This window comes from Chrysochloris asiatica, unplaced genomic scaffold (assembly GCF_000296735.1).
Source record: "Chrysochloris asiatica unplaced genomic scaffold, ChrAsi1.0 scaffold00031, whole genome shotgun sequence".
Lineage (NCBI taxonomy): Eukaryota > Metazoa > Chordata > Mammalia > Afrosoricida > Chrysochloridae > Chrysochloris > Chrysochloris asiatica.
In genome coordinates, this window is record NW_006408549.1 from 3242070 (window position 1) to 3267343 (window position 25274).

General features: G+C 41.5%; 2 protein-coding genes across 2 annotated transcripts in view; one reads left to right on the forward strand and one right to left on the reverse strand.

Annotated features, from left to right (window-relative positions):
* The window catches only part of POP1 (processing of precursor 1, ribonuclease P/MRP subunit (S. cerevisiae)), a 31270-nt gene extending 19755 nt beyond the window's left edge, over window positions 1–11515 (reverse strand). Inside the window, exons 1-8 of the mRNA XM_006859190.1 lie at window positions 11374–11515; window positions 9156–9323; window positions 7694–7869; window positions 5208–5456; window positions 2516–2603; window positions 1747–1934; window positions 894–1150; window positions 677–770 (exon numbers count right to left, since the gene is read on the reverse strand). Of these exons, the coding sequence (XP_006859252.1) occupies window positions 677–770; window positions 894–1150; window positions 1747–1934; window positions 2516–2603; window positions 5208–5456; window positions 7694–7869; window positions 9156–9323; window positions 11374–11515 (1362 nt within the window). The remainder of the gene's footprint in view (window positions 1–676; window positions 771–893; window positions 1151–1746; window positions 1935–2515; window positions 2604–5207; window positions 5457–7693; window positions 7870–9155; window positions 9324–11373) is intronic.
* A 2607-nt stretch (window positions 11516–14122) lies between these two features.
* Window positions 14123–20873, forward strand: HRSP12 (heat-responsive protein 12). The gene is made up of 6 exons (XM_006859191.1): window positions 14123–14192; window positions 16931–17036; window positions 18758–18812; window positions 19062–19130; window positions 19668–19723; window positions 20817–20873. Exons 1-6 carry the CDS (start codon window positions 14128–14130, stop codon window positions 20871–20873), a joined length of 408 nt encoding a protein of 135 aa, XP_006859253.1. The 5' UTR covers window positions 14123–14127.
* The last annotated feature ends 4401 nt before the right edge of the window (window positions 20874–25274 follow it).

Consider the following 25274-nt stretch of genomic DNA (forward strand, 5'->3'; position numbering starts at 1 on the left):
TAAAATGGTGTAATCACTGTGGAAAATGGTATGACACTTCCTTAAAAAGTTGGAAACAGTAATACTGTATGACCCAGCAACCCCTCGACTTGGTATGTTGTTGGTAAGTGCCTTGAAGCCGGTTCCAGCTCCTAGCAACCCTGTATAGGGTTTCTAAGGAGTGGCTGGTAAGTTTGAATCGTCAACCTTGTGGTTCAAACCAACGTTGGGGGTCTAGTGCTTTATCCTAGAGTGCCACACCCCTATTTGGTACTGTTGTTATGTGCCATGGAGTCGGTTCTGACTCATAGCGACCCTGTAAAGGGTTCCCGAGGCTATAAATCTTTATGGGAACAGAAAGCCTCATCTTTCTCCCACAGAACAGCCGGTAATTTCAAACTGCTGACCATGAGACCAGAAGCATGATTTGTAACCACTATGTTACCAGAGCTCCTGTATTTGGTATGTTGTTGTTGTTACATGCCGTGGAGTCGGTTCCAACTCATAGCGACCAGAGGCTGTAAATCTTTACGGGAGCAGAAAGCCTCATCTTTCTCCCACAAAACAGCTGGTAGTTTCGAACTGCTGACCTTGCGGTTCACAGCCCAATTTGTAACCACTACACTACCAGAGCTCCTTCCAAATTTGCTAGAATTACATGACAAGAATAAAACTCGGCAGTCACATTTACACTTACAGTGTGGACAGCAGCAGCTTTTAGCGCCTCAGTTAGGACAGAGTGGGAGAGTGGACCAATCAACCGGTATCTGTTCATCTCCATCGTCAAATCACTAAAGGAAAGAAAAGGTCTTACAATGCAATTTCCATCATATACAATGTCTGTGCTATTGGTAAAAACAGAGCAAGTCTTTACTAAAAATGTTCTGTAGGTTCAGAGCAAATGCAACCTGTACCTGACGACAATGCCAGTGGCCGGTGATGACCAAGAACAGGGTTGGTGTGCATCTCGAGTTCTGTTCCCAAAAACTTTTTTTACTGGTTTAGCATTTTCTCCATCGTCTTTCCGTTTTCTTTTCGTGACAATTTTCTCATCAGGTAGTCCAGTTTGGCTTTTTTCTTGGAGAGGTGTCAGAAGGGAGTTCGGGGTACAGATGGTTGATTGGATAGGCTCTATACACTGGCACGCTGCCTTTATTTCCTCTAAGATCTCCTAGGGACATATTTAAACATTTACTTTAAAATGTTGAAATGTAAACACATTACATATTTAAGTTAGTTTTGGTATGTTATTTTCTTCCCCTTGTAAAAATTCACATTTTTATCTCTTCACAAATTATACATTCATATCATATACAACTTTTGGCAAGGTAGATGAAAGTTGAGTAGCTTTTGGCAATTTGAACAGTCCTGTCAGAGATTATGAAAACAACATAACATGACCACTCTGTCCAAATTAATTAAAAAAAAAAAGCAGTGACTATGCCTAAGAAGGGAAGCTAAGCAAAATGCAGTCTTTTTAAAAAATCATCCAAGTTACTCAAAACAGCTTCCCATTATCATATAGACTCTAAAAAGCAACTAGATACCAACAGACCAATTAAGGCAGATTGGAGGTCTAACAGGTTTTTGTGTATGTGTTGTTGTTGGGGTTTCTTTGGGGTTTTTTTTACACACAAAGCAAGAGATCAAGATTTGCTTCATTTCACATTCACACAATTTCCCCCACAGGCAAGTACCGAATTAGCAGCCCGATTTTTGTCAGCAGGTAGGAACAGGATAACGGGAAGACAGTCTGAAGGACAGTACCTCTCTAAGAGTAGGATGGAGCCAGATCCACAACTGCCGGCTCCCAGCGGGGCCTCCAGCGCTCCTCTCAGACTTCCAGATGAAGGTGACCGGCCCAAGCATTTCCCTGGGGTATTGATTTGCCCGGTAAAGCATCAAACTACCTTGGCGCTTTCCAGATAAACAGTGAACTGCTGCAAAAGTCAATCCTGACAACACCAAAAGCAAAATCCCATGATCCCAAGTGCTGAGGCTGCAGTAGCCCTAACAGCCACCTGTTGGTATTTACTGTGTCTCCCAGAGGGATAAAGTTTGGGTTTTGATCACTGCCTTCACCAAAGCCTGATGAACAATAAGGTCTCAGTATCTACTGAATAAACGACTTCATGAAAGTTAGGGATTTCTTCCAGTCTAAATTCACGTCAGTAGAATAATGGGTCTCTTGCTTTAAAACACTTGACATGCTAGAAGTGACTTAAAAGTAACCCACTGCTCCTGAAACTAGAGACTAAGCACTCTCTCACATAGTTTTATGTATATTTAAATGCAAAAATGGTCATAGCACTCATTCATGAAATGAAGTAAATATACAAAGTCCTGGTGGTGCAGTGGATTAAGCAGTAAGCTACTAACTGCAAGGTCAGCAGATGAAACCAACCAGAGGCTTCACAATAGAGCGATGAGGCTCTCTGCTCCCATAAAGATTTCCTCTCAGAAACCCCAGGGGGCAGTAGGGTCACTATGAGTTTTCGGAATCGACTTGATGACAGTGAGTGGGTAAAAAGTTTACCTGTTTCTATGCTACACATTCGAGAAAGTGCCTTCAGGATCTCTTCCTCTTTGCCTTTCAACTCCAAACAACAGTAGTAAGATATATCCTGCAGAAGGGGAGACGGATGAAGAGTTAGCTTAGGTCAGAGGCCTCTAGAGATCCAAGTCACACATGAAATTGCTTAAACCATGTTTCTAAGTGAAAATCTGAAACCTGACAATCCCTTATCACATAAGCAAATATGAGTATTTTTTAGCCAGTCTGAATTTAAATGAAATGGTTTACATTATTCACAATTTTCATTTAAAATGGAATGTACAGTGATGAGAATTGAAGAAGCTGGGGATCAATGAGTCCAGTGGACCAATGGGACATGTGAACATCAGTCTCCAAAACTCTGAGACCACAAGAACTAGACTGCACCCTGCTACCACCACCAAGTGCTCTGAAAGGGACCACATTACAAGGTCCCAAAAAATGGCAGACAGTGTGGAATGAAACTCAAAATTATTTTAAAAGACTAGACTTACTGGTCAGAAAGAGTCTAGAGAAACCTGAGACTATGGCCCTCAACCACTCTTCAGGTCTGGAAAGGAATTCACCCTGAGGTCTAATTTTCAGTCAAGCATTGCTATTGTTAAGTGACATCCAGTCAGTTCCGACCCATAGTGACCTGTCTAGAGTTTTTGAGGAGCAGCTGGTGAGCTTGAACTATGGACTTTGTGATTCAAAGTGACTTTGCAGTCCAACGCATTAAGCCACAGCGCCACACCAGGACAAGCATAGATAGGTGTATGTATGTATATGTATGTATGTACATGGAGTCCTGGTGTGGCACTGTGGGATAACACACTGGATTACAAGGTTAATGGTTCAAATTCACCAGTCACTCCTTGGAAACCCTGTATAGGATCGCTATGAGTTGGAACCGACTCGAAGGCACTTCACAATAGCAACAACACAGATAGGTATAAGGGAAGACAACAACACTAGTAAGGTATGTTGTTGATGTTCTTATGTGCCGTGGAGTCGGTTCTGACTCATAGCGACCCTGTACAGGGCTATAAATCTTTACGGGAGCAGAAAACCTTATCTTTCTCCCACGGAACAGCTGGTAGTTTCGAACTGCTGACCGTGAGATTAGCAGCCCGGTTTGTAACCACACCATGAAACAGTCATTCATTCAAAATCAAAAGAGCAACACTACCTAAGGACAAAGTTGAGAAGGGATGGGAAGGTGGGTGGAATAGGGAGGAAGTGGGATAGCTGTTGGTGCATGAAGGGGATTGCAGTCATTGAGATAAAACAAAGTATATGATTTCTCAAACATAAAACTGATGGTCTTGTCTGTAAGCCTTCACTCAATTCACAATATAGAGTTCAGACTGAGTGAAATCAGCATGTTACACAATTGTAGGAATGGTTATCATTCACAGAAGGGTTACTGAGTGCCAGGCACTAGTTTAACTTCCTTTCATGGGCTGTCACTTAATCTTCCCAACAGCCTTATGAACTAGGTACTATTGTTAGCTCATTTGACAGAGGTTGTTGCTTGAACAAAATCATACAGTTACTAAGTGTTGGAGCCAAGACCAAGAGGAGTGTGAAAGTAGGCGCTCCTGCAAAGAGCAAATTTCTAAACAAGTACTGAGAGAAACAGGAGTCACGTTAATGAGCTACTTGGAATACTGCTAAGAGCCCTGGTGTCACGGTGGGTTAGACATCGGGCTGCTAATCGTTAAGACTGGGTGTTCAAACCCACCAGCCATTCACTCTGAGGGGAAACATGAGGCTGTCTACGCCTATAAAGATTTAAGTCTCAAAAACCCTATACAGAGTCGCTAAGAGTAGGAATAGATTCGATGGCAGTGGGTTTGGTTTTGCTTAGTTTGGTAAGAGACTCTAAAAGTAGCCCTGTGGAGCAACGGTTAAATGCTTAGTGGTTGGCAGTTCGAACCCACCCATAAGCTCCTCAAGAGAAAAACCTGACAATCTGCTTTCATGAACATTACAGTCAAGAAACCCTATAGAGCAGTTCAGCTCAGTCACATGGGGTCGCTATGAATCAGAATTGGCTCGACAGCACCTAACACCAACAAGAGGTCCTAAACCAAATTGTTCTTCATTCCAGAGTTTAAAGCATCCTTCCCAGCATCCCACTGCATGCAGGGAAGTATTTTGGGCACTGCTAAGGGCATGAAGCAGCTTCTCAGACATTTGTTGTTTATGAATAACGAATGAACTGAATCAATGCTGAATACACTGACACGTGGCTGACAAGACCTTGCACAACCTGGTTCTGACTTCTCTCTCTCCAGTCTGACCCTCTGCAAACCTGTCCTTGCTCTCACTCTCTTCATCCTGGTCCCACAGAGCTTCCTTCAGCTCTGCACTCATCCACCTCCGTGTCACTGCCTCGCAAACACCACTACCAGTGGCAAGCAGTCTTCCTTGTTCCTGTTGTAAATGCTCAGGAGGCATATTTTTCCTTTATAATTTCATATGTCTGGTGGTTTGATTATAATGTCATTCTCTCCACTAATTCAAACTGCTTCATCTCGAGTATCTAGCAAGGTGCCTTGTACTCAATTAAAAAATCTTTAAATGTATCAACTCACAGACAGGGCTATGTCACACCAAGAACTATTCGAAAAGCTTATATTGGAAAGGGTCTAAACAAAAATAAGAAAACCAAATTGGAAAAGCCTACCTGAAGGAGACAATGGTTCGTCATGGCTCGATAGCAGGCCCGGTGGCTTTTGACTGTTGGTCTCTCCCCGAGGCAGTAGCCCCACTTCTTGACCATGTGAAACCGTTTGGCATGCCAGATGTGAGTTTCTAACCACATGTTCTTCTTTTGTCTACGGTTAAATTCCAGCATCTGGTTTTTGTGACATCGTCGAGCTTTATGGCATTTATTTTTTGAATGTTCTTTTTTCTGATGCACTGTTTTCTCTGCCTGTATTTTCAAGGAGAGAGGACAGAGTCTAGTTTGTCAGCATTTCAAAGCAAAGTTAAATGCTTGGAGTTCAAAACAACGAATTTTAGACTAAGTGGGGTACCTTGTAGAACACCAGTGGTATGCTTCATTTTTTAACAGACAAGTGCTAACAAACAAACCTTAAATTAAATCTAGGAAGTACAAAGCCTGATTCAGTTTTAGTCTTTTGGCACCCTTATCTAAGCTAAGCTTTTGTGGATAAAATTCTTTCCAGTAGTTTGTGAACTCTCGAGGGTAAGGACAAAATCCTCTTTAACACTATCTCCACCACTTAGCAGATTACCTGGCACACAGAAGACACACAATAAACACATCATTAATAACCACCACAGGGAGCCTAGACAGCCTTAGAATAGTCAGGCTGAGTCTGGGTAAAATCTCAAACAACTCCTGTTGTTGTTAGGTGCCATCTAGTTGGTACCGACTCACAGCGACCCTATGGACAACAGAATGAACCACTGCCCAGTCCTGGGCCAACCTCACAATTGTTGCCATGCTTGAGCCCACTGATGCTGCCACTTTGCCAATCCATCTCGCTGGGGGTCTCCCTCTTTTTCTGTGACCCTCCACCTTACCAAACAGGATATCCTTCTCCAGTGTCGGGTCCCTCCTGACAATATGTCTGAAAAATGAGAGATAAAGTTTGGCCATTCTGGCCTCCAAGGAACACTCTAGCCACACTTCTTCCAACACATCTGTTGGTTCTTTTGGCAGCCCATGGCACTTTCAGTATTCTCCAACACCATAACTCAAAGGTATCAATTCTTCTACAGTCTTCATTATCGCTGTCCAGCTTTCGCATGTATATGAGGTTATTGAAACTTATACAAAAATGAAATCACAAATTTTAGCTTTTACCATTCAAGTCCTGGTGTGATGCTGTAATGTGCTAGTCTACAAAGTCAGTTTGAACTGCAAGGTCGGAGGTTCAAGCTCATCATTCACTCCTTGGACCCAACTTGCCGGCACTTAACAGCACCGTCAACAAGCTTTCACTACTAGACACTGATCTGATCTCTACCTTCCAATAACAAACTTCCAATAAAACCCCAAACCGCAGAGCTCAGACCGTTTGACTGGTAAAGGGGGGAGTCATCATTTTATTCTAAATCTGGTAGGCGAACATCAACTATCTAACCCCATTAGAAGAGAGGGGCTCACGTTCTGATTAAACACTCTATGGAAGAGTCTTTATCAAAAAGGAGAAAACAGATTTCTCGTGGAATCTAGACTTTCTGGAGTCACAGAGGCTGGATGAATCCTTGAAACTATTGCCTTGACATAATCTTTCAATCTTAAGCTAAAAAGATACCCTGGTGTCTTCTTAAAACTGAACAATAATTTAGCTCAACTGGTAAAGTAAGGTCTGCCTCCAGCATGGTGCTCTTTCAAGAACTATCTCCATGGGATCATGTGGAAGCAGCAATTCAAAAGGCCCCTGAGGGAGGTGGGTTTATGTTAATGACAGGAACAACCAAGAAGGAAGGTGAGGAGGATTGTGGAACTCAAAGAATACAATCAATGTCACTAATTTGCACCAACGTATTGGTTCATGTTTTGCTGTATATACTCTCAACAATAACAAAATTAATAGTAAAAAAAAAAAAAGAGGTGCTTTCCTTAACGCCATATATAAAAACAGATGTAATATCCAACTGTTCGCTAATTTGACAAGCTGGGAGTGTGGGGGGGAGGAAGGGAGAAAATAAAGGGTTACACCAAAAATATCTCTTAAATGAGAAACCTTTGGTTTTTGTTTATTTTCATTTTAACAAATTCTGTTAGGTCAATATGTCTCAATTTCTTTTAGGAACTACGAATCTAAAAATTTACATGAAATGAAACCTATACCTCTTTCTGGAGTCCTAGTGTGGCACTGCAGAATAAGCACCCTACTGCTAACCACAAGGTTGGCAGTTCAAACCCACCAGCCACTCCTCAGAAACACTATGCAGGATCCCTATGAGTCAGAACCAACTTGATGGCACTTAACAACATACCTCTTTCTATGGAGCTCTGGTGGCACTATAGGATAAGAACTGGTCAGCTAACCACAAGGTCAGCAGTTCAAATTCACCAGTTGCCCTGAGGGAGAAAAATGAGGCTTTCTGCTCCCATTACAATTTACAGCCTTGGAAACCCTACACAGAGTCACTGTGGATTGGAAGCAACTACAATGCACCTAACAACAATACCTCTTTCTGAGCTATCTCCCGTAAGCGCTGAGGAAGGCGTTTGACGTTGTGGCTCATGGCTCTTCGCCTCATGTGCCGTGGCAGAGTCTGGAAAACCATGGAATTGGAAGACTTCTGGGTCACCGCTCTTAACATCGCACTGATCTCAGCAGCTCGTGCCTGAGCAAATGTAGAAGCTGGCAGGGAAAACAGTACTGTCATTAGCAACAGCCAGTCTGAGTCAGCGCTGCTTCCGCAGGATCTCACAGAGACGTCAGGAGGTAAGAGAGCTTGCAATTTACCACCCACTCTAGCGGTTCCGTGGGAGAAAGATGAGGCGTTCTGCTCCCGTAAAGATTTACAGCCTCGGAAACCCTATGCAGGGTCGCTATGAGTCAGAACTGACTCCACGGCCCTTAGCAACAACAACTACAACTAGCCCCCTATTGATTGTACTCAACCTTCACACTTTTCAAGTTTTCTACAAGAATTCACTTTATTTTTCTGTTTCAGGAAATAAGGTTAAGATCAAGTTTACGACATTATGTAAAACTAGGGACTCTGTGCAGTACAGTGCATGCAATATTCGCAGCCCACTCGCAGCCATTTTTAAGCATGACATTCACACAGGAACACAAAAAGACAAGATTTCAACCATGGTTTTGATTCCAGGTAGGTTTCCCACACCCCACCCCCTTAATGTTGGCTGCTTTTTCCAAATATGTGGTTATTCTTATTATTGGTTTTCTTGATTGAAAAAGTAGATTTTTTTCTTTCTTTCTTTCTACTGGCTGACTAGCTAATGGAGGAATTTAAGTGAATTCCTCCAAGAAAGGGAAAAAGAGGGCACATCTAAGGTAGGGCAAAGTATAGGGTTTACTGGGTATGGGGACAAGGGGGACAGGGCAATGAGCCAAGAAAGGGCCTGAAGTCAAGTATTTAAAGGTGTGTTACAGGAGCCCAAGTGGCCCAGTGGGCTAAGTGCTGGGCCACTAACTACAAAGCTGGTGGTTCAAGATGAGGCTGTCTACTCCCAAGAAGATTTATGATCTCAGCTCTCAGAACTCTATGGAGCGGTTCTACTCAGTCCCGCACGGTCATTATAAGTTGGAATCCACTCAGTGACAATGGGTTTGGTTTTTGGTTAGTGTATTAAGCTTGGTTTCATATTTGAAGAATGCCTGCCATGCTGAAGAAAAAAAAGGGAAAGCCAAAACTTGGACTTGATTATCAGGAGGAACAGTTAGTTCAAGAAGGAACAGTGTAAAAACATGCCAAGAGAGCCAACGAAGAAGGAAGAATAATCAGATGCAAGGAAGCTAAAACCAAATGATTTCACATGAAATGACCCAAAAGGACCCTGAAGAAGAAATGGGAGGAGCAGAGCCAAGACACTGCAGAGGGCAATTTGTTGGCATATCTGCGGCACTCGTAACAAAATGCTCATGGTATGATCAAAGTTGACTCGGTTATAAACACCTACCAGTGATATACTTGGGCATCTCCTGAGATGTGCCCTCGGGGCCTGCTTTCCAGCCTCCCTTCTTTCTGAATGTTACTTTGGAGGAAGACTGCTCATTCACATCCGGGTCACGCAGGGAATGGTGGGTCACTTTGCTTTCTTGCTGCTGTGCACTTCCAGAACGAGATTCTAGTTTATTTTTTAAAAGGAAACAAAAAGAAGTACGTCACTTTTGTCAGAGAGGAGTACAGCAGAGAACGGACACTGCTGAGTAGCAACACTGACGTGTTTTAATCCGACAACAAGTCTGTAAAATGGCTTTTATCATCTCCCTTCTAAAAGGAAGAATCTCAGCTAGGGAGGTGAACAAACTTGTCCAACATCACATAACTAGTAGGTAGTGTGCTATATAACCACATCGGTATGACATATGAAAGAACCTAAGATACAACCGATACAAGAAAACATTCTCCCTCTTGTTGTTATTGTTAAGTGCTGTCAAGTTAGTTCCGACTCAAAGCAATTCTGTATAGGTTTTCCAAGAAGCGGTTGGTGGGTTTGAACTGCCAACCATATGGTTGGAAGTTGAGTGCTTATCCTACCTTTAGATATTATAATCAACAAATTTTGTATGATGGTGGTGGTGATGTGCTATGGAGTCGGTTCCAACTCATAGCGATCCTTCCTATACAGGGTTTCGGAAGCTGTAAATCTTAACAGGAGCCAAAAGCTTCATCTTTTTCCCGCAAAACAGCTGGTAGTTTCAAACTGCTGACCTTGAGGATAGCAGCCTGATTCGTAACCACTACGCTACCAAAGCTCCTTTTTGTATAGCAGCACAGTCTTTTATCATAATTTTTTATAGTCAGTCTTTTATCATAATTCTCATGCACACTGAAATTGAGAACTAGACTAAAGAAATAAAAGCAAATTCTCTATACAAATGTCTGTTCATTCAAAGCACTCTGATCTTACAATAGCATCAAATCTCTATCTGTGGAAGAAAAGAAAAGAGTATTATCCTTTAGAAAATATGTTGCTGTTGTTCATAAGTGCCATCGAGTTCGTTCTGACCCATAGTGATGCTGTTTAGGGTTCCTGAGGAGCGGCTGGTGAGCTTGAACCGCCGATCTTGCGGTTCAAACTGACTTTGCAGTCCAGCGCCTTAAGCCACAGCGCCACACCAGGACTCTATATTAGAAAATACAGAACTTCAATAATTACTGATGTTAAGGTAGAAATAAAAGAACTCAGTTATAAACTGTATCTGTTTTTATTTCAGCCCATTTACTCTTCAGATGGAAAGAGATCTGGTAGCACAGTGGTTAGGAGTCAGGCTGCTAACCTCCTGGTCAGCAGTTCAAAAACTACTAACCGTTCTGCGGGAGAAAGATGAGGCTTTCTGCTCCTGTAAAGATTGACAGGCTTGGAAACCCTATACAGAGACACTATGAGTCAGAACCGACGCCACAGCACACCACCACCACTCTTTAGATGGAATCCTGGTGTGGTGCTGCAGATTAATGGGCTGGGCTGGAAGGTCAGTTTAAACCACAAGGTCGGCCGTTCAAGCTCACCAGTCGCCCCTTGTAAATCCTATACAGGTTTGCTATGAGTAAGAACTGACTGTACAGCACTAAACAACAACTCTTTAGATATGGTTAACAATGGGTAAGGCAGTTAGCTGCTAACCAGGAGATTGGCAGTTCAAACCCACCAGATGCTCCACTAGAGAAAGTTGGCTTCCATAAAGACTGCTGCTGGTGTTAAGTGTCATCGAGTCAGTTTCAACTCACAGCGACCCTGTATAGGGTTTCCAAGGAACCGCTGGTGGGTTTGAACCAGCAACCTTTCAATAAGCAGTCCTGTCTTTCTCTTACAGCACCTCACCAGGACTTCGTCATAAAGATGACAGCCTTGGAAACCTATTGCCATCGAGTCAATTCGGACTCTATGATGACCCTACAGGACAGAGAAGGGCCCCACAGGGTTTCCAAAGCTGTGACTCTTTACAGAAGCAGACTGCCGCATCTTTCTCCCGTGGGACACCTGGTGGCCCTTCACCACTGTGACACCAGGGCTCTGTGGGGCACTTCTCTAGAGCCACTCCGATTCAGAAGTGACTCAACGGCAACTGAGTTTTTTAAATTAAATTCTTTAGGTCATGGCCATCTAAAGAAGCTGGCAAAAGCAATCTGCTCCACATGGGAATGGAGAGAGCAGAGCATGTGTGTGGTACCTGGCTTTTGAGTCTGGGCAGGTTTCCCACCTCCACCATAATGCTTTACACTTCGATTAGCTGCAAAGCCAGAGAACAAAGTCACATTGGTGGGTTGGTTTCTCATTTTCTTCGCATGTTTTCTCTCCTTTGCATTCGACATATCTGGAAAGAAAGTAACAAAATTTAATACAGGAAGAAGAAATTTTCACTCAAATATAAAAATTATTGTAAGTGGACTGAGGATAATGTTCTCAAGGTATTGATCTATGGCAGGAATTCAAAACCAGGGAGCAATCTAGGAGTTCCAGGAATGAGAGTGACAGCAGAAACAGATTCAGGAGGAAAGTAACAAGTCTATAGATGGAAGAGACCACATTAGTGCATTCCAGTTAGCACTGCCCAATAATGAAATCACACATAAATGACTGACGCTCCAGTCTGTTTGGAAGAATGAAAAATGCGGTGTGAGAGAAAATCACCATGCTGTGGAATTAAAAAAAACTATATTAGCTAAACATTTTAACTTGGTTCTGAAGTGAAGTTAAGAGCCGCTTGAATCACTGAAGTATAGAACATGACAACCTCAACAAAAATTGAATACAGATTAACGATGTGTTTTTCACTGATACTACTGGTATGAGGCCAGTGATTCCATCTTCCATTTATAACAGCAAATGATGGTGGTTTCCATTTACAGTAAGAAAACCCAAACCCACTACTGAAAAGTAGACTGCAACGCTATAGAACAGACCAAAACTGCCGCCCAGGGTTTCCCAGGGAGCAGAACACATCTTTCTTCTATGTAGCAGCAGCAGGTGGGATCTGGTTAGCATTACCAGGGCTCCTTTGAAGTTAAAATAGAAAGCCAACAACTAGTAACACTTGAGTAACTCAACAGTTCTCAACTCTATCACAAGTAACACCCCATAATGAGCAATTTTAAATACCTACTTTTTATTTTGAAATGAAACTCATTAATGACTATAACATTGTATACAAGGATTCCTGGTATGGTGCTGTAGAGTAAGCTGTTACCCACTAGTTGGGCAGTTCAAACCCACCAGTCGTTCCTCGGAAACTCTATACAGGCAGGGTTGCTGAGTCAGAAGCTGAGTCAACAGCGCTTAACAACATTGTATACAAAACTAGTATCACTATAAGCCTCCATTACCTGCCCTAACTATAATGTAAATGAGAACTAAAATGTAATTCAAATAAAATAGTATATTTCTGCTATGTAAATATTTCATAACTATTTATTGTTTGTATTGTTGCTGTTGTGCGCCATGGAGTCAGTTCCAACTCAAAGCGACTCTGTATGGGGTGTCTGAAAGCAGCTGGTGGGTTTGAGCTACTGATCTTGCAGTTAGCAGTCCAGTGATTATCCTATAGCCATATAGTGCCACACCAGGGCTATATTAGATGACATTACAAATAACAGAGGTATTTTTAACCCAGGCACCACAAAGCTGGTGAAGGGTCTGGATGTGATAATCATTAACTCTTTCACTGCTGACTGTAGGGAGTCTAAAGGATCCTGCAAGAATGCGACACAAGAGGATAAGACTTCAAATTGCAGCTATTTATCAAGCTCTTCTCAAAATATTTCAGCATTTAAATACTACTAATCTTACTTGAATGTACACACAGAATTACCATGAACACAACAGCTACAAAGGTGCTGGTGCCCCAAAGAAAAGTTGACAGTGGTTATTTTCCAAAGTAACAAATTTAAATTGTAAAAAAAAGGGCCACTTCCCCCTGATTTACTGCATTCCTGGTAAACTTCCAATGTCAAACAGAATTAGGTGGTGGGCTACTCACTACAGGGCGTTTCTGCACAGTGAAGGTGGTCAGTATTGTTGGCCCTGCCCAATAACTACCAGTAACTGCCTGCAGTGTCGCCCAAACATTAACCAAAACAGCTGCCAAGCAGCTGGCTCTGACTCAGGGCGACCCATGACTACCACACTAGAACTGTGCTCCAGAGGGTTTTCAATGGCTGATTTTTCAGAAGTGCATCACCAGGCTTTTCTTCCAACGTATGAACTGAACGTCTGCCCAGTGATGAGCTCCGGGACCACTCATTGGACCAGGATCAATATCTTTCTTTTTGAAATTAGCTACCAGTCGCTAAAGCTCTGTTCAGGTCGAAGGAGCTCTCTGGAGAGGAAAAGGGGGCACGTGAAGGACAGGCGTGGTCCCCTGGATGGCCCACTTTGTTCCTTTAGGTGGCAGGAGGAAGGGTGTAAGCCTCCGTTCGATCCGATAGTGTGGAGAATTGGCAAGCACTGGGGTACGAGGAGCAGGGCCCGACAGAGGGGTGGGGCTGGTAAGAGAGACCCGGGCACAAGGAACGAGAAGAGAAGGCCAGCGAGATCTGAGAGAGAGAGGATGGCGAGCTAGGTTGGGTGTTAGAGCATACTTTGCCCCAACTCCCCGGGCCCTGACAGCCTTCACCACCTACCTGCCAGACGCTCTGGGGAAAGAGCCCAGATATTCACCGTCAGAATGACAAGGGCCGGCAGCAAAGTCCTTTGCAGCTACGAGCTCCGCGAGCGGGCCAGCGGACGCATGCGTTTATACGGCGGCTTCCTCCACGTGGCCTGGAGTTGCGCCGGGACTACAATTCCCAGAATTCGGAGCGACACCGCCCGCAGCAACGCCTTAGGTGGAAGACCCAACCCCGGGGCTGATCAGTTCGTTGAGAAGTGAGGCTGGTATAGTGAGTGTTTTGCACTTTCCACTGACAGCTGGCCAAAAAGATTAGCCATGTCGTCCTTCATCAGAAAGGTGATCAGCACTGCAAAAGCCCCAGGGGCCATTGGTCCCTACAGGTAACGTGGCATGTGGGGGCGCGGGCGGACCCGGGGCGTCCTGGGTAGGGACTCTGGGCTGGGGCCACTCCGGGTTTACCAGGACCTACTCCATCGAACATGCAAGCAAAGAGCTTGTAAGGCACAGCCAGTTGGGAGACCCACAGCAGTCGGAGACCCATAGTAAGTCGGAACTGGACCCCTATAGGGCCTTGAGTCCCAGAGCCTGCGCCGGCTGCTGCTCCCCCGGGGACTTTGCCCCAGCCTTGGGCTGGTTCGCTCCGAAGCTCAGCCTGCTTGCAGCCAGAGCTCTCCCTCCGGAAGTGGTCTAACCCTGATTGGTTTCTTTTGCTTTTTTTTTTTTTTTTAACAGCTTTATTGAAATATAATCCACAAACCTTACATGTCACTTGTTTGAAATGTATAACTCACAAAGTGTACAATTTCACAAAACTGTGCAACTGTCACCTCTATCTAATAAGAGATCATTGTAATAACCCCCAAAAGAAGTTCTCTACTCATTAGCAGTCACTTCTAATTTCTTTTCTTCCCCAGCGTCTGGCAACTACTTTCCTACTTTCTGTTTCTATGGGTTTGTCTGTTCCAGATATTTTAGGAATGGCTTCTTTCACATAGCTTAACGTTTTATCTAACTCCGTTTGCATTTTAAGGAGTGAATCCTACCAATGATAAATGTGGGTGTTTCTTCTGAAGAAAGCCGAGTTATTTTCATAGCATTGTTTAGCAAATACAAATCCCTGCACAGTCTAAGTCTTGTTGTGTGACCTTGAGTCTGTTCCAACTCATAGCTACCCGCTATGACAGAGTAGAACTCCCCTTTAGGGTTTTCTAGACTGATCTTTTCTCCTGCTGTGAGTTCCTACCAACAACCTCTGGATTGTGTAACTATTACACAACCAGGGCTCCTCTCTTTTGTTTCAGTATTCACTGTATACAGCACATTTAGAATTGCATCTGGATACTTATGAATTTTGTTGTCTGTGCTCATTTCCCACTAATGCAATCAACTATAAATTATAATGAAGATCATTTTCTAAAATTGTCTGATTCCGTTGTTAAATGCCATTGAGTTTGTTTAGTTTCAGAACCCTTGTATAGGGTTTCTGAGGAGGAGCCAGTGAGCTTGAACTGCCGACCTTGCAGTCTAGTGCATTAGCCTGGATCACCACATCAGGACTCTAGATTACCTCATAGGCTCTAGCTAAATATATATGTGTGAGCAGAGACTCTGGCCTGTCTAGCCTGTGTGCATTTATTTCAGCTTGTTAAACGAGAGGAGATAGAGATTTTTTTTTAGGCTGTGTTTTGTAAGCAAGGGAGAACAGAGGACCTGTCTTTTTCTCCTCTGTATCCTAACAGAGTGCCTTACACAGAATTGTTGTTCATTATATATTTGTTGAATGAATGCATACATAAATAAATGAGTATAACATACCTATAATGCATATATTAACAAAATAAGAAGTATTTATGCCAGGTACTTACTTTCTGACACCACCTTGCCCATGCATCTCCCTCATCAGTTATGTGCCTGACAGTTAAGTGCCCACTAAAAACTGTACTCAATAAGTGTTATCCAGTTGAAAGCAGCTAATTTTTAGGATCTTAGGAAGACTAAACCAATGTATAACAAATTAGTTATGTTCTGATAAAGTTGATTGGACATTTTTAAGCATCATTTGGAAATAAACAACTGATTAGTTGCTATGTGCATGAAATTTGTAATGAGTGCTGCTTTTTGTCTTTTTAAATTCCGGGCCCTGTCCCAAAAGAATCCAAATGTGTTGAACTTTCAGCCCCTGGCACTGAGATGCATGAAGTGTTGTCACTAATTAACTAATGAGTTCAGCACATGTCAGCAATACTGGGGGGCAGAACCTTGAGAGATTTCCAACATCACATCACTATTGATGCTAGCACAGCATCTATTGAAAACTTTGTGAAGTGACAGACTATGTGACATAGATTAGGACATAAATAATTACTAGGATGCTCTGAAAGTTGGTGTTATAACCCTTTATATGATGTTGAACAATACACTTTCAATTTACTGGAGCCAAACAACTTGTCTATGGATAACAGCATTCTTATGCTCAAACTAGATCCCAAACTCCTTACCACCAAGTCAATTTCAATTCACAGCAATCCAATAGGAAAGAGCAGAATTGACCATAGGGTTTCCAAGGCTGGCATCACAATGTAGGATAATCACTGGACTGCTAACCACAAGGTCAGTGGTTCAAACCCACCAGCTGCTCCTCAGAAATCCTATACAGCATCACTATGAGTTGGAAAGGATTCCACAGCACTTAACAATCAGCAGTCTTTAGCAGCAGACTGCCACATCTTTCTCTTGTGCAGCAGCTGGAGGGTGTGAATTGCCGATACCCAACCCATGTGTTCAGGAAGTGCCAGTTTGTCAACTGTCTGATTACTGTTTTTATTTTATTTTTTATTGTGATGAGATACACATAATAAAAGATTAGCCGCTTTAACCTTTAACCGTTTTTTAAGTGTTTAATTCAGTGGTACTAATTATATTCATGTGGGTGCAGTCATCACCACTTTGTATTTTCAGGTTTTATCTCCCCAAACAGAATCTCAGCACTCCTTAGGCCATAACTCCAAGTTCCCCCAGTCCCTGGTAACTACTCGTAACCTTTTGGTGTGCTGTCTAAGAAATCTTTCGGCATTGAGTGTTCTGTTTTTTATTTGACACTAGATTTCTGTCATTGCAGTCAAGCTGTGCTAGTCGACAGGACTGTCTACATTTCGGGACAACTAGGTATGGATCCTTCAAAAGGACAGCTTGTGCCAGGAGGGGTGGTAGAAGAAGCTAAACAAGTAAGTCATTTTCCACATTTGAACTTCTCTTTCCTACAACTTTTTAATTTGGGGAACTAAGCAGTTCGAGTCCAGCAGGTACTCTGCAGGAGAAAGATGATGCTTTTGCTTCTGTAAGGTATGGCTCCGTAGGGTAAGCACTGGACTGTGAATCACAAGTTCTATGGTTCAAACCCATCAACTGCCCTTAGAAACCCTATACAGGGTCGCTATGAGTCTGAATGGACTTAATGGCACATAACAACACCACCAACCAAGATTCACAGTCTGGGAAACCCTACAAGGGTCGCTTATAAGTCCAGATTGACTCCACAGCCCACCACTGCCACTATGAGAATTCAGTTGACTGGTTTATTTTCTAGAGATTACCAGATACATGTTTTTTTAGTTCTTTACTACTTGATTTAGGATAGTTTTCTGTTAGTTGAGAATTGAAAATTTGATGAATCATTTAGCAAACAGAACAGTGCTTCTTCCTCTTTATGACTAAGGTGCCCTTAAACCTGAATTGTCCAAATCAGATAACATTGTGTCTTTTCCACATGGGTTTGGGACATTTTATTTTCAGGGTCACTGACATGTAGAAACAAAACCAAACCAAAAAGATATCACCATAGAACAAAAAGTCAGCATATATTAGAGAAAAATATCAAGGATTATATACAGTATGTTTTAAAAGTTTCAGTGGTGAATACAATTCTGCCCAATAAAAGCCAAAGATAGAAAACAACCTAACCCTACATGTCCCTCTGTGAGGAGCTGAGTGAGTAAATCATACTAGTTCTATAGGACAGAACTGACTGAAGATCTCTAAGGTAAAGAGAACCGCGTGCACAGCACACTACCGTGTATGTCTGTTTATGTGTCTATGTGTGTAAGGATATAGACACATTGACTGTCTCTGGAAGTATATACAGTGAGGTTTCCAAAAGTTCATGGAAAAAATGGAACTTAAAAAAATGGAATTTTCCATGAACTTTTTGAAGCCCAGGAATAGTGGTTGCCTCTGAGGAGGGGAACCCTTGAGGGGGTAGTGAAGCATGGTGACATCATCTCATTTTAAGTGCTTTTGTAACTTTTTAATGCTTTGCCATGTAAGTTAATGAGAGTTTAAAAAAAAAAAACACCACATTTCTCCAAAGGCCATAGTGTCAAAGACACATTGTTGGTGTTGATGTCGCAACCCTGTATATTAGGGTTTCCGAGGAGCAACTGATGGGTTTGAACCACTGACCTTGGAATTAGAAGTCTAATAGCCATACCAGGAAACTACATACAATTTACAAATACTGGGTTTCTCTAGAAAAAAAAAAAGAGTCTGATTACCGTTGCTTTAAAAGAAAACATTTTAAAAATGCCTACTAACTCATCCTTATCCTTGAATTAAGTAGAATGAAGAATCCTAGAAATGATTTATTTTTTAGGTTAGTGGACACTGACTGAAAACAGAGCATAAATTAGCACTGGGAGAGACTTTTGCCAGATCCTCTTACTCAAAAAGGTGACAGACTTCACATCTCACTGTGTTTTAGAAAGACCCATTACACTAAGGGAAAGCCAACAAGCAACTCATTGTATGTGAGGCAGCCCAGAAAGGGTTGCCAGAACTTTTCTACAGCATAAACTAGTTAAGGGGGCAACAGTAAAAGATGCTTAATTGAATTTAATGAAAACTGAATTTTTGCATCAGAGCCTATGACCATTTTTGTCTTGGTTCTCAGGCTCTTAAAAACATGGGTGAGATTCTGAAAGCCGCAGGCTGTGACTACAGTAATGGTGAGTTACTCCAGGTTCTTTCACATTGCCGTTGGATATTTCTCTGGGAACAATGCATTATGCCGTATTGTTACTGCTCCTTAAAGGTGTTGTTTTAATAATCTGGAAAATGTCGCTTTTAGTTCAACTTCACTTCTTATTTCAGTCTGAGATTAAGGCAGTCACAGGACCGTTTACTGTTTTTCTAAGTCCTATTTTGGATCAGACTAAATAGCTCAACATAATGATGAAGCTGTATTTATCTTCCAGTGGTAAAGACAACTGTGTTGCTGGCTGACATAAATGATTTCGCTGCTGTCAATGAAGTCTACGCACAGTGTAAGTAATTTGACATTGTATCTATTTTTCAGTTTAAAAAACAATTAATCTGTTAATATGCATGAGTTCTTGCTATGAATGAACAGTGTTAGAAGATGCTGAAGAAACTGCCGTAAAAGAAGTGTCCTAACAGAGCTGATTGTCTGTGGTGCACACAGCATGTCTCTGTGAAAAAGATCTACGACATTTATGTTGCATTCCCTAGAATAATATACAAAACCCATTTTTCTGAAACTTAACTTTGTTACACCCTTCTCGGGCATTTCAAACTCTCCTGAGTAATTTTTCCTCACATCAAACCAAATCAAAGTGTCGGAGTATGTTAATATTTTCATTTGTTTTCCAGAAAACTAAGTCATTTAGAAACATGTTAAATATCATAAGAATCATATGGCAAAGTATTTTATCAGACAGATCTGGAATATGAACTTCTTTTTTTATGTTGCTTTTAGCTAGTGAAGAACTTCCCAGATTCTTAACTATGCAGTGTGGATAGCACTTACGATTTATGAAAACTAAATTTCTTTTTTAATTCAGATTTCAAGAGTAGTTTTCCTGCAAGAGCTGCTTACCAAGTTGCTGCTTTGCCCAGAGTAAGTACATTTTAGAAAGACTAAAGGAGGGATATTTTTAAAAAGAAATTTTGCCTGCTTTCTAGGAGCTGAAAGTCTGAAATAAAACACCCAATGCTAATGCATAGGGAGAAGAATTCAGATACTTTATAAGGCAACACACACATGGAAATAGAAGAATGACAACTATGAAGTCTACAGCAAAAAAAATTACTGTTGTATCTTAAATACTATATACTATTATATTATTGTATTATACTATTATTATTATGCTACTGTATTATTGTAATATAAGAACTATGTGCTGTTGTTATTATAAGAAATCCAGCCCTTCCATTAGAAAAATAATCTCTAAACCAGCCACATACATATTTCTCACCAGTTATTTGTATTTGATGTTTTAATCTAACTGGGCACTCTTTTTCTGTGCCTCTAAGCACCACAATATCCCCACCTACAAAGAAGTAGCTCTTGCTGGCTTCCATTTGCAGTTTTCCATTGAAGAAAGCTCATCATCTAAGAGCAGGAGTTTTTATTCCTCCAATTGATTTTTATTTGGCATGATCAATAGCATCAAGCTTAATAGGAGACTGGTTGGAGTAGAAAGAGCTCTGGGCTTGGCATCAAAAGACATTGGTTTGACTCTCTTTCGCTTAGCTTTATTATCTGGGATGAGTTCATTACTCTTTCTAACCTTCAATGATTACAAGTCCTGGTAGCTCAGCTGCTCACAGAAAGGTTGAAATAGACCCCTGTGGGACAGTTCTACTCTGTCCTATCAGATCACTATAAGTAGGAATTCACATGGTGACAATGGGTTTGGTTCTTTGCTTTTTAAGCTATAGTGTATCATTAAGTGGATGGGAAAAGGGTAGGGGAGACTCTTGTCTTAGAGGACTGCTTTGAGAATTACATGAGTGGTGGACACAGGTGAGATTGGTGTCTATCATAGTACCTGGGCCCTGATAGGTTCTTACTGAGCATTTTCTCCTCCTTTCTTCTTTGAAAAGAGTAATAATAATAATGCTCTTTGTTGTATGTGTTTGATAGGTATTATGGAGCTCTTTTAATTTGTAAAAATGACCTACACATTGTTTTATTATTGTCCTTACAGGGGGGCCGTGTTGAGATAGAAGCAATAGCTGTCCAAGGACCATTCTCCTCAGCATGACTATAAATGGGCCCAATGTTGATTTGTCTGGAATTTTCATACTATTTTTAAATGAACACTTAATTTTTGTAATTAATGTTCAAAGTGGAAGTTATAAATGGGCCCAATGTTGATTTGTCTGGAATTTTTATACTATTTTTAAATTAACACTTAATTTTTATAATTAATGTTCAAAGTGGAAGTTTAACTAAAATATCTGAAGATCATTGTGGAAATTACCTATAATGGGGAATTGAAAATTAGATGATGAATCCAGGTGCTAATGTTAAAGATTACATGTGTGCACACTCACATCACTGAATGTAGAAGAAGGTTTGCTCATTACACAGTTACTCAAATAAGTAAAAGTGAAAGGAAACAGCGTGCAGAACTATAGTTTACTCTACTTGAGAAATAATAACACACACCTGACCTAATTAAATCCTACTAATTTAATAGTGTAAAATATGTTTAGTTCTCACACATGATTCTGCTTTCACTTGAATAAGATTAAAGTATTTAAGTTGAATGGCAGAGGCAAAGAAGATGAAAGTGGACCAAAACTTTATATAGATAATATTTTTCTAATGGAAATAAAATAGATGTGCAAATTTTTCTTGGTGTCATTCTATTCATTTATTTTTTTAAACTACTAGTATGGCATTTTATCTTCTGGGAAATAATAATGACTAAGAGAAGGATCTGCTACAAAAGACCTCTTAAAAATGTTAAAAAGCAAAGATGTCACTTTAAGGACGAAATTGCACCTGACCTACACCAGGATAATTTCAATAGCCTCATGCACATAAAAGCAGGACAATGAATAAAGAAGAACTGATGCCTTTTGATTATGGTGTTGATGAATATTGACTATTCCATGGACTGTCAGAAGAACAAACAAATCCATCGTGAAAGAAGTATAGCCCGATGTTCTACCAGGTAAACTATTACTCAATTCACAATAAAAGTTTAAAAAAAAAAGAAAGAAAGAAATACAGCCAAAATACTTAGAAGCGAGGATGGCCAGACTTCATCTTACATAATTTGGTCATCTTATCAGGAGGGACCAGCCCCTGGAGAAGGACATTATGCCTGGTAAATAGAGGATCCACACAAAAAAAGGCAGACCCCCAGCAGCTGCAGCAATGGGCTCTCACATGACCATGATTGTGAGGCAGGCACAGAGTCAGTGTTTCCTTCTGCTGTGCATGGGGTTGCGATGAGTCAACCAACTCAATGGCGCCTAACAATAGCACGGAAAGGAACAGTACTCAGTTCTCCGTGCTTTCCTTCTTAGTTCACTCCTAGTTGTATAAACCGTGAATCTGAGTGCGGTGTATGATAGGAATTTTTAAGGGACCTAAAGTTTGACAGTTTAAGGGACTTCAGGTGTGGTGCTGTAGGATCAGCACTGGGCTACGAACTGGTCGGCAGTTCAAACCCACCAGCTGCTCCTTGGAAACCCTATACAGGCTTGCTATGAGTCAGAACTGACTCAATGGCGCTTAACAACAAACTTTGAGAAGTATAGACTAACATATCTTTCTGGCCTTATTTTTCTTTACTTTTTTTAAACAATAATTTCTTAATCTCCACATTGTCTTTCAATTCTGTTTTTCTCTGAACTCAAATTCCATCTCCTGCTTGGCTTTGTCCCATTGCCTTTCACTTTTTAAAAGCAAATGAATTCCCCCTCTAGTCAGGGAAGCATTTGTTGAGATGCTTTTTTTTTTATTATATAAAATTGACCAGATCACTGGTAAAACATTTTATTCCTTTTAATAAGATTCTTTCATTTGCAAATGACAAAAACCCATTTCAGTCTAGTATTAAAACGAAAACCAGCCATGGATCGGTCCACCGAGCAGGGAGGTCAGAGCACAGATGGCTCTAGGCATGTGGAGCCCCTGTTCTCTCTCTTGGGCTTCAGGACAGAAGCAGCAATGGCAGATAGAACTGAAGAAAGCAACCTGGGAACAATACTGATGTTATCACCAGAATTATGTTCCTTCAACACCTGGGACAGTCAGTGTGTAACTGCAGACAGAACTTGAGTGAAATGAAGCAAGAAAATAGCTGTGGAGCCATGGAAGACAGGCTGGCCATCCCCTGGCATCTCGCCAAAGGAAATGAATCTGCAATCTTTGCTGAAGGATAAAGAACAGGGGTCCTCCCAGAGAAGCAGTGAACCCTGAGATGGAGGCAGAGACGATGATGTGGAGAGATGGAGCAGCTGGGGACTTTAGACCCAGAGAGGGAGAAGGCTGTGTGCTGATGACCTGGGGAGGGGGAGGGGGAGGCGGGGGAACAACCTGTGGTTGGTTGATGATGCATGGAGAGGATTGTAACCATGGTAATGAAATGATATACTATAAGATGAATTTAAAACTAATGTTCTCCCATGTAAATTATCACATAATTCACAATAAAACATTAAAAAAAAAAAAAGAACAGGGGTCCTTAGGCCAGGATTTGGGACTCTGCCAGTGGAGTGGACACACTGCCCAGGGTTGGTGTTCCGACCAAGTCTCTGTCTGCAGGTCCCTCAGTGTTCTCTGGATGATGCGGTTGCCCTTGTTATGATCAGCTTGTGATACATCCTTTTGCTCTCAGCAATTCACTGTTTAGAGCTTGTCATACATCCCTTTTCTCCCTTTGCAATTTACAACTTAACATATTTTAGCGTCTAACTCTGGGAATAAACCTTTTCTATTTTCTTAGTAAACGTGTGTGTTCCGTGCCTTTGGTTTTGCTTTTGTGCAGTCAAGAACGACCACTCTATAATTTACCTACAGGACAGCATACTGGATCCCGATACCTAATGACTCCATCTGTCTCTTGGGGGAGACAGCGGTCTGCAGGCCCAAACATACAAGCTACCAGTGCACGAACCTCAAAAGAAACACAACCTCCCGACAACTCTAGCAGAAGTCTTAGGGAAGCCTGTGGTCCCGCTCTGGTTCCAGGTCCATAACTAAACTAATGAAACCAGACCCACTGCCATCAAGTCGATTCTAACTCACAGCAACCCTTTAGAGGTTCCGAAGACTAAATTTTTATGGGAGTGGACAGCCTCGTCTTTCTCTCACAGAGTGACTGGTGGGTTTGAACCACTAATCTTGCGGTTAGCAGCCCAATGCCTAACACACAGCACCACCAGAGCTCCCTAAACTAATCAAGTAGCCTGGAAATTAGATATTATGGTTAGGTTGGGTCTAAGAGGCATAGCTATAGATCCACCATGACCTCAGTTTGAAACCCTAGAAACAACACACTGGTACCTAAGAAACTAACTTGGTAGTGGCTGGGTTTGAATTTTGAGTCTTCTTTCCATACTGAAAATGAATCACTTGATTTTGGTAAATGTGAAAAAGAGCACTTAGTACATGTTGGTCTTTCAAACATATTTGAATTGTGTTATTAAATAAGTGATCTTAAAAAGAGTCCCCAGATTTCTTTGCCGTTGTCATATTCCTTATCTTTGACAGCATGTGTATTTAAAATCTTCTTTTTGTCTGCAGGACAAATGAGTCCAAAGTTATTTTACACATTTCTGAAATAACAGTACAGCAGAAGAAAAATACACGAAGAAAGGCTTTCAAACACTTTATTCTGATAGCATATTTACTCCAAGTTACACATTCTGAACTAGCAGTACATAACTATTTTATAAAAAATTTGGCCATATTTTCCCTTACAGCCAACAATTTTTAGGTCTGAGGAAGAAACTACCATGATTGCCAAATATGTATGAGGGCTTGTAGAAAGAAACTGTGTTATAGTTACCACAAAAACATTTTAAAATAACTCTACTATCCAGAAACTGGACTCCTAGTGTGACACTGTACAATCAGCACTGGACTGCAAACCACAAGGTCAGCAGTTCAAACCCACCAGATGTTCCTCAGAAACCTTAGCACCAACTATCCAGAGAACTTAAGGTAATCCACAGGGATCCACTAAATTGAAACCCACTGTCACTCTGTCCTCCCATGGCGCTGCCTCTGAGCGTGATGATGGTTGATTAGGGCTGACTTCCCTCCCGGATCCAGCTCACTTCACGAGTCCTGTTGTGGAAAGTCTCTTCTCTTGTAATTGAATACTTGTAGTGTTTGAAGCCAGGGCCATGCAACTCAACTCAATAAAGCATAAGATTTCTCAGAAATTTATATGATAGCATGAATGAGGTTTAGCTACAGTTACTTTTCTTTTTTTTAAGAAATTTCAGATTTTACAAGGAAAAGAAAAACTATTTAAAACAACATTAGTCATCACCAATAAGGGAAAGTGAGGGAAAAACAGCAATGAAGCTGCAAGCTAAGGCCTACAACGTTCAATAGACTCCTGTGAACCCAGGTGGAGACCTGGTTGGCCAGCAGTGTGGCAAGACCTGGGGAATCCTGGGCCCAGAGTCAGTGACAT

What these genes read in the sequence shown, in the direction of transcription:
- HRSP12 (XM_006859191.1), top strand. Translation starts at nt 14,128, where the DNA reads ATGTCGTCCTTCATCAGAAAGGTGATCAGCACTGCAAAAGCCCCAGGG. An exon ending in GGGGCCATTGGTCCCTACAG is followed by an intron (nt 14,193 to 16,930) that starts GTAACGTGGCAT and finishes CTGTCATTGCAG; the next exon opens with TCAAGCTGTGCTAGTCGACA. An exon ending in TGGTAGAAGAAGCTAAACAA is followed by an intron (nt 17,037 to 18,757) that starts GTAAGTCATTTT and finishes CTTGGTTCTCAG; the next exon opens with GCTCTTAAAAACATGGGTGA.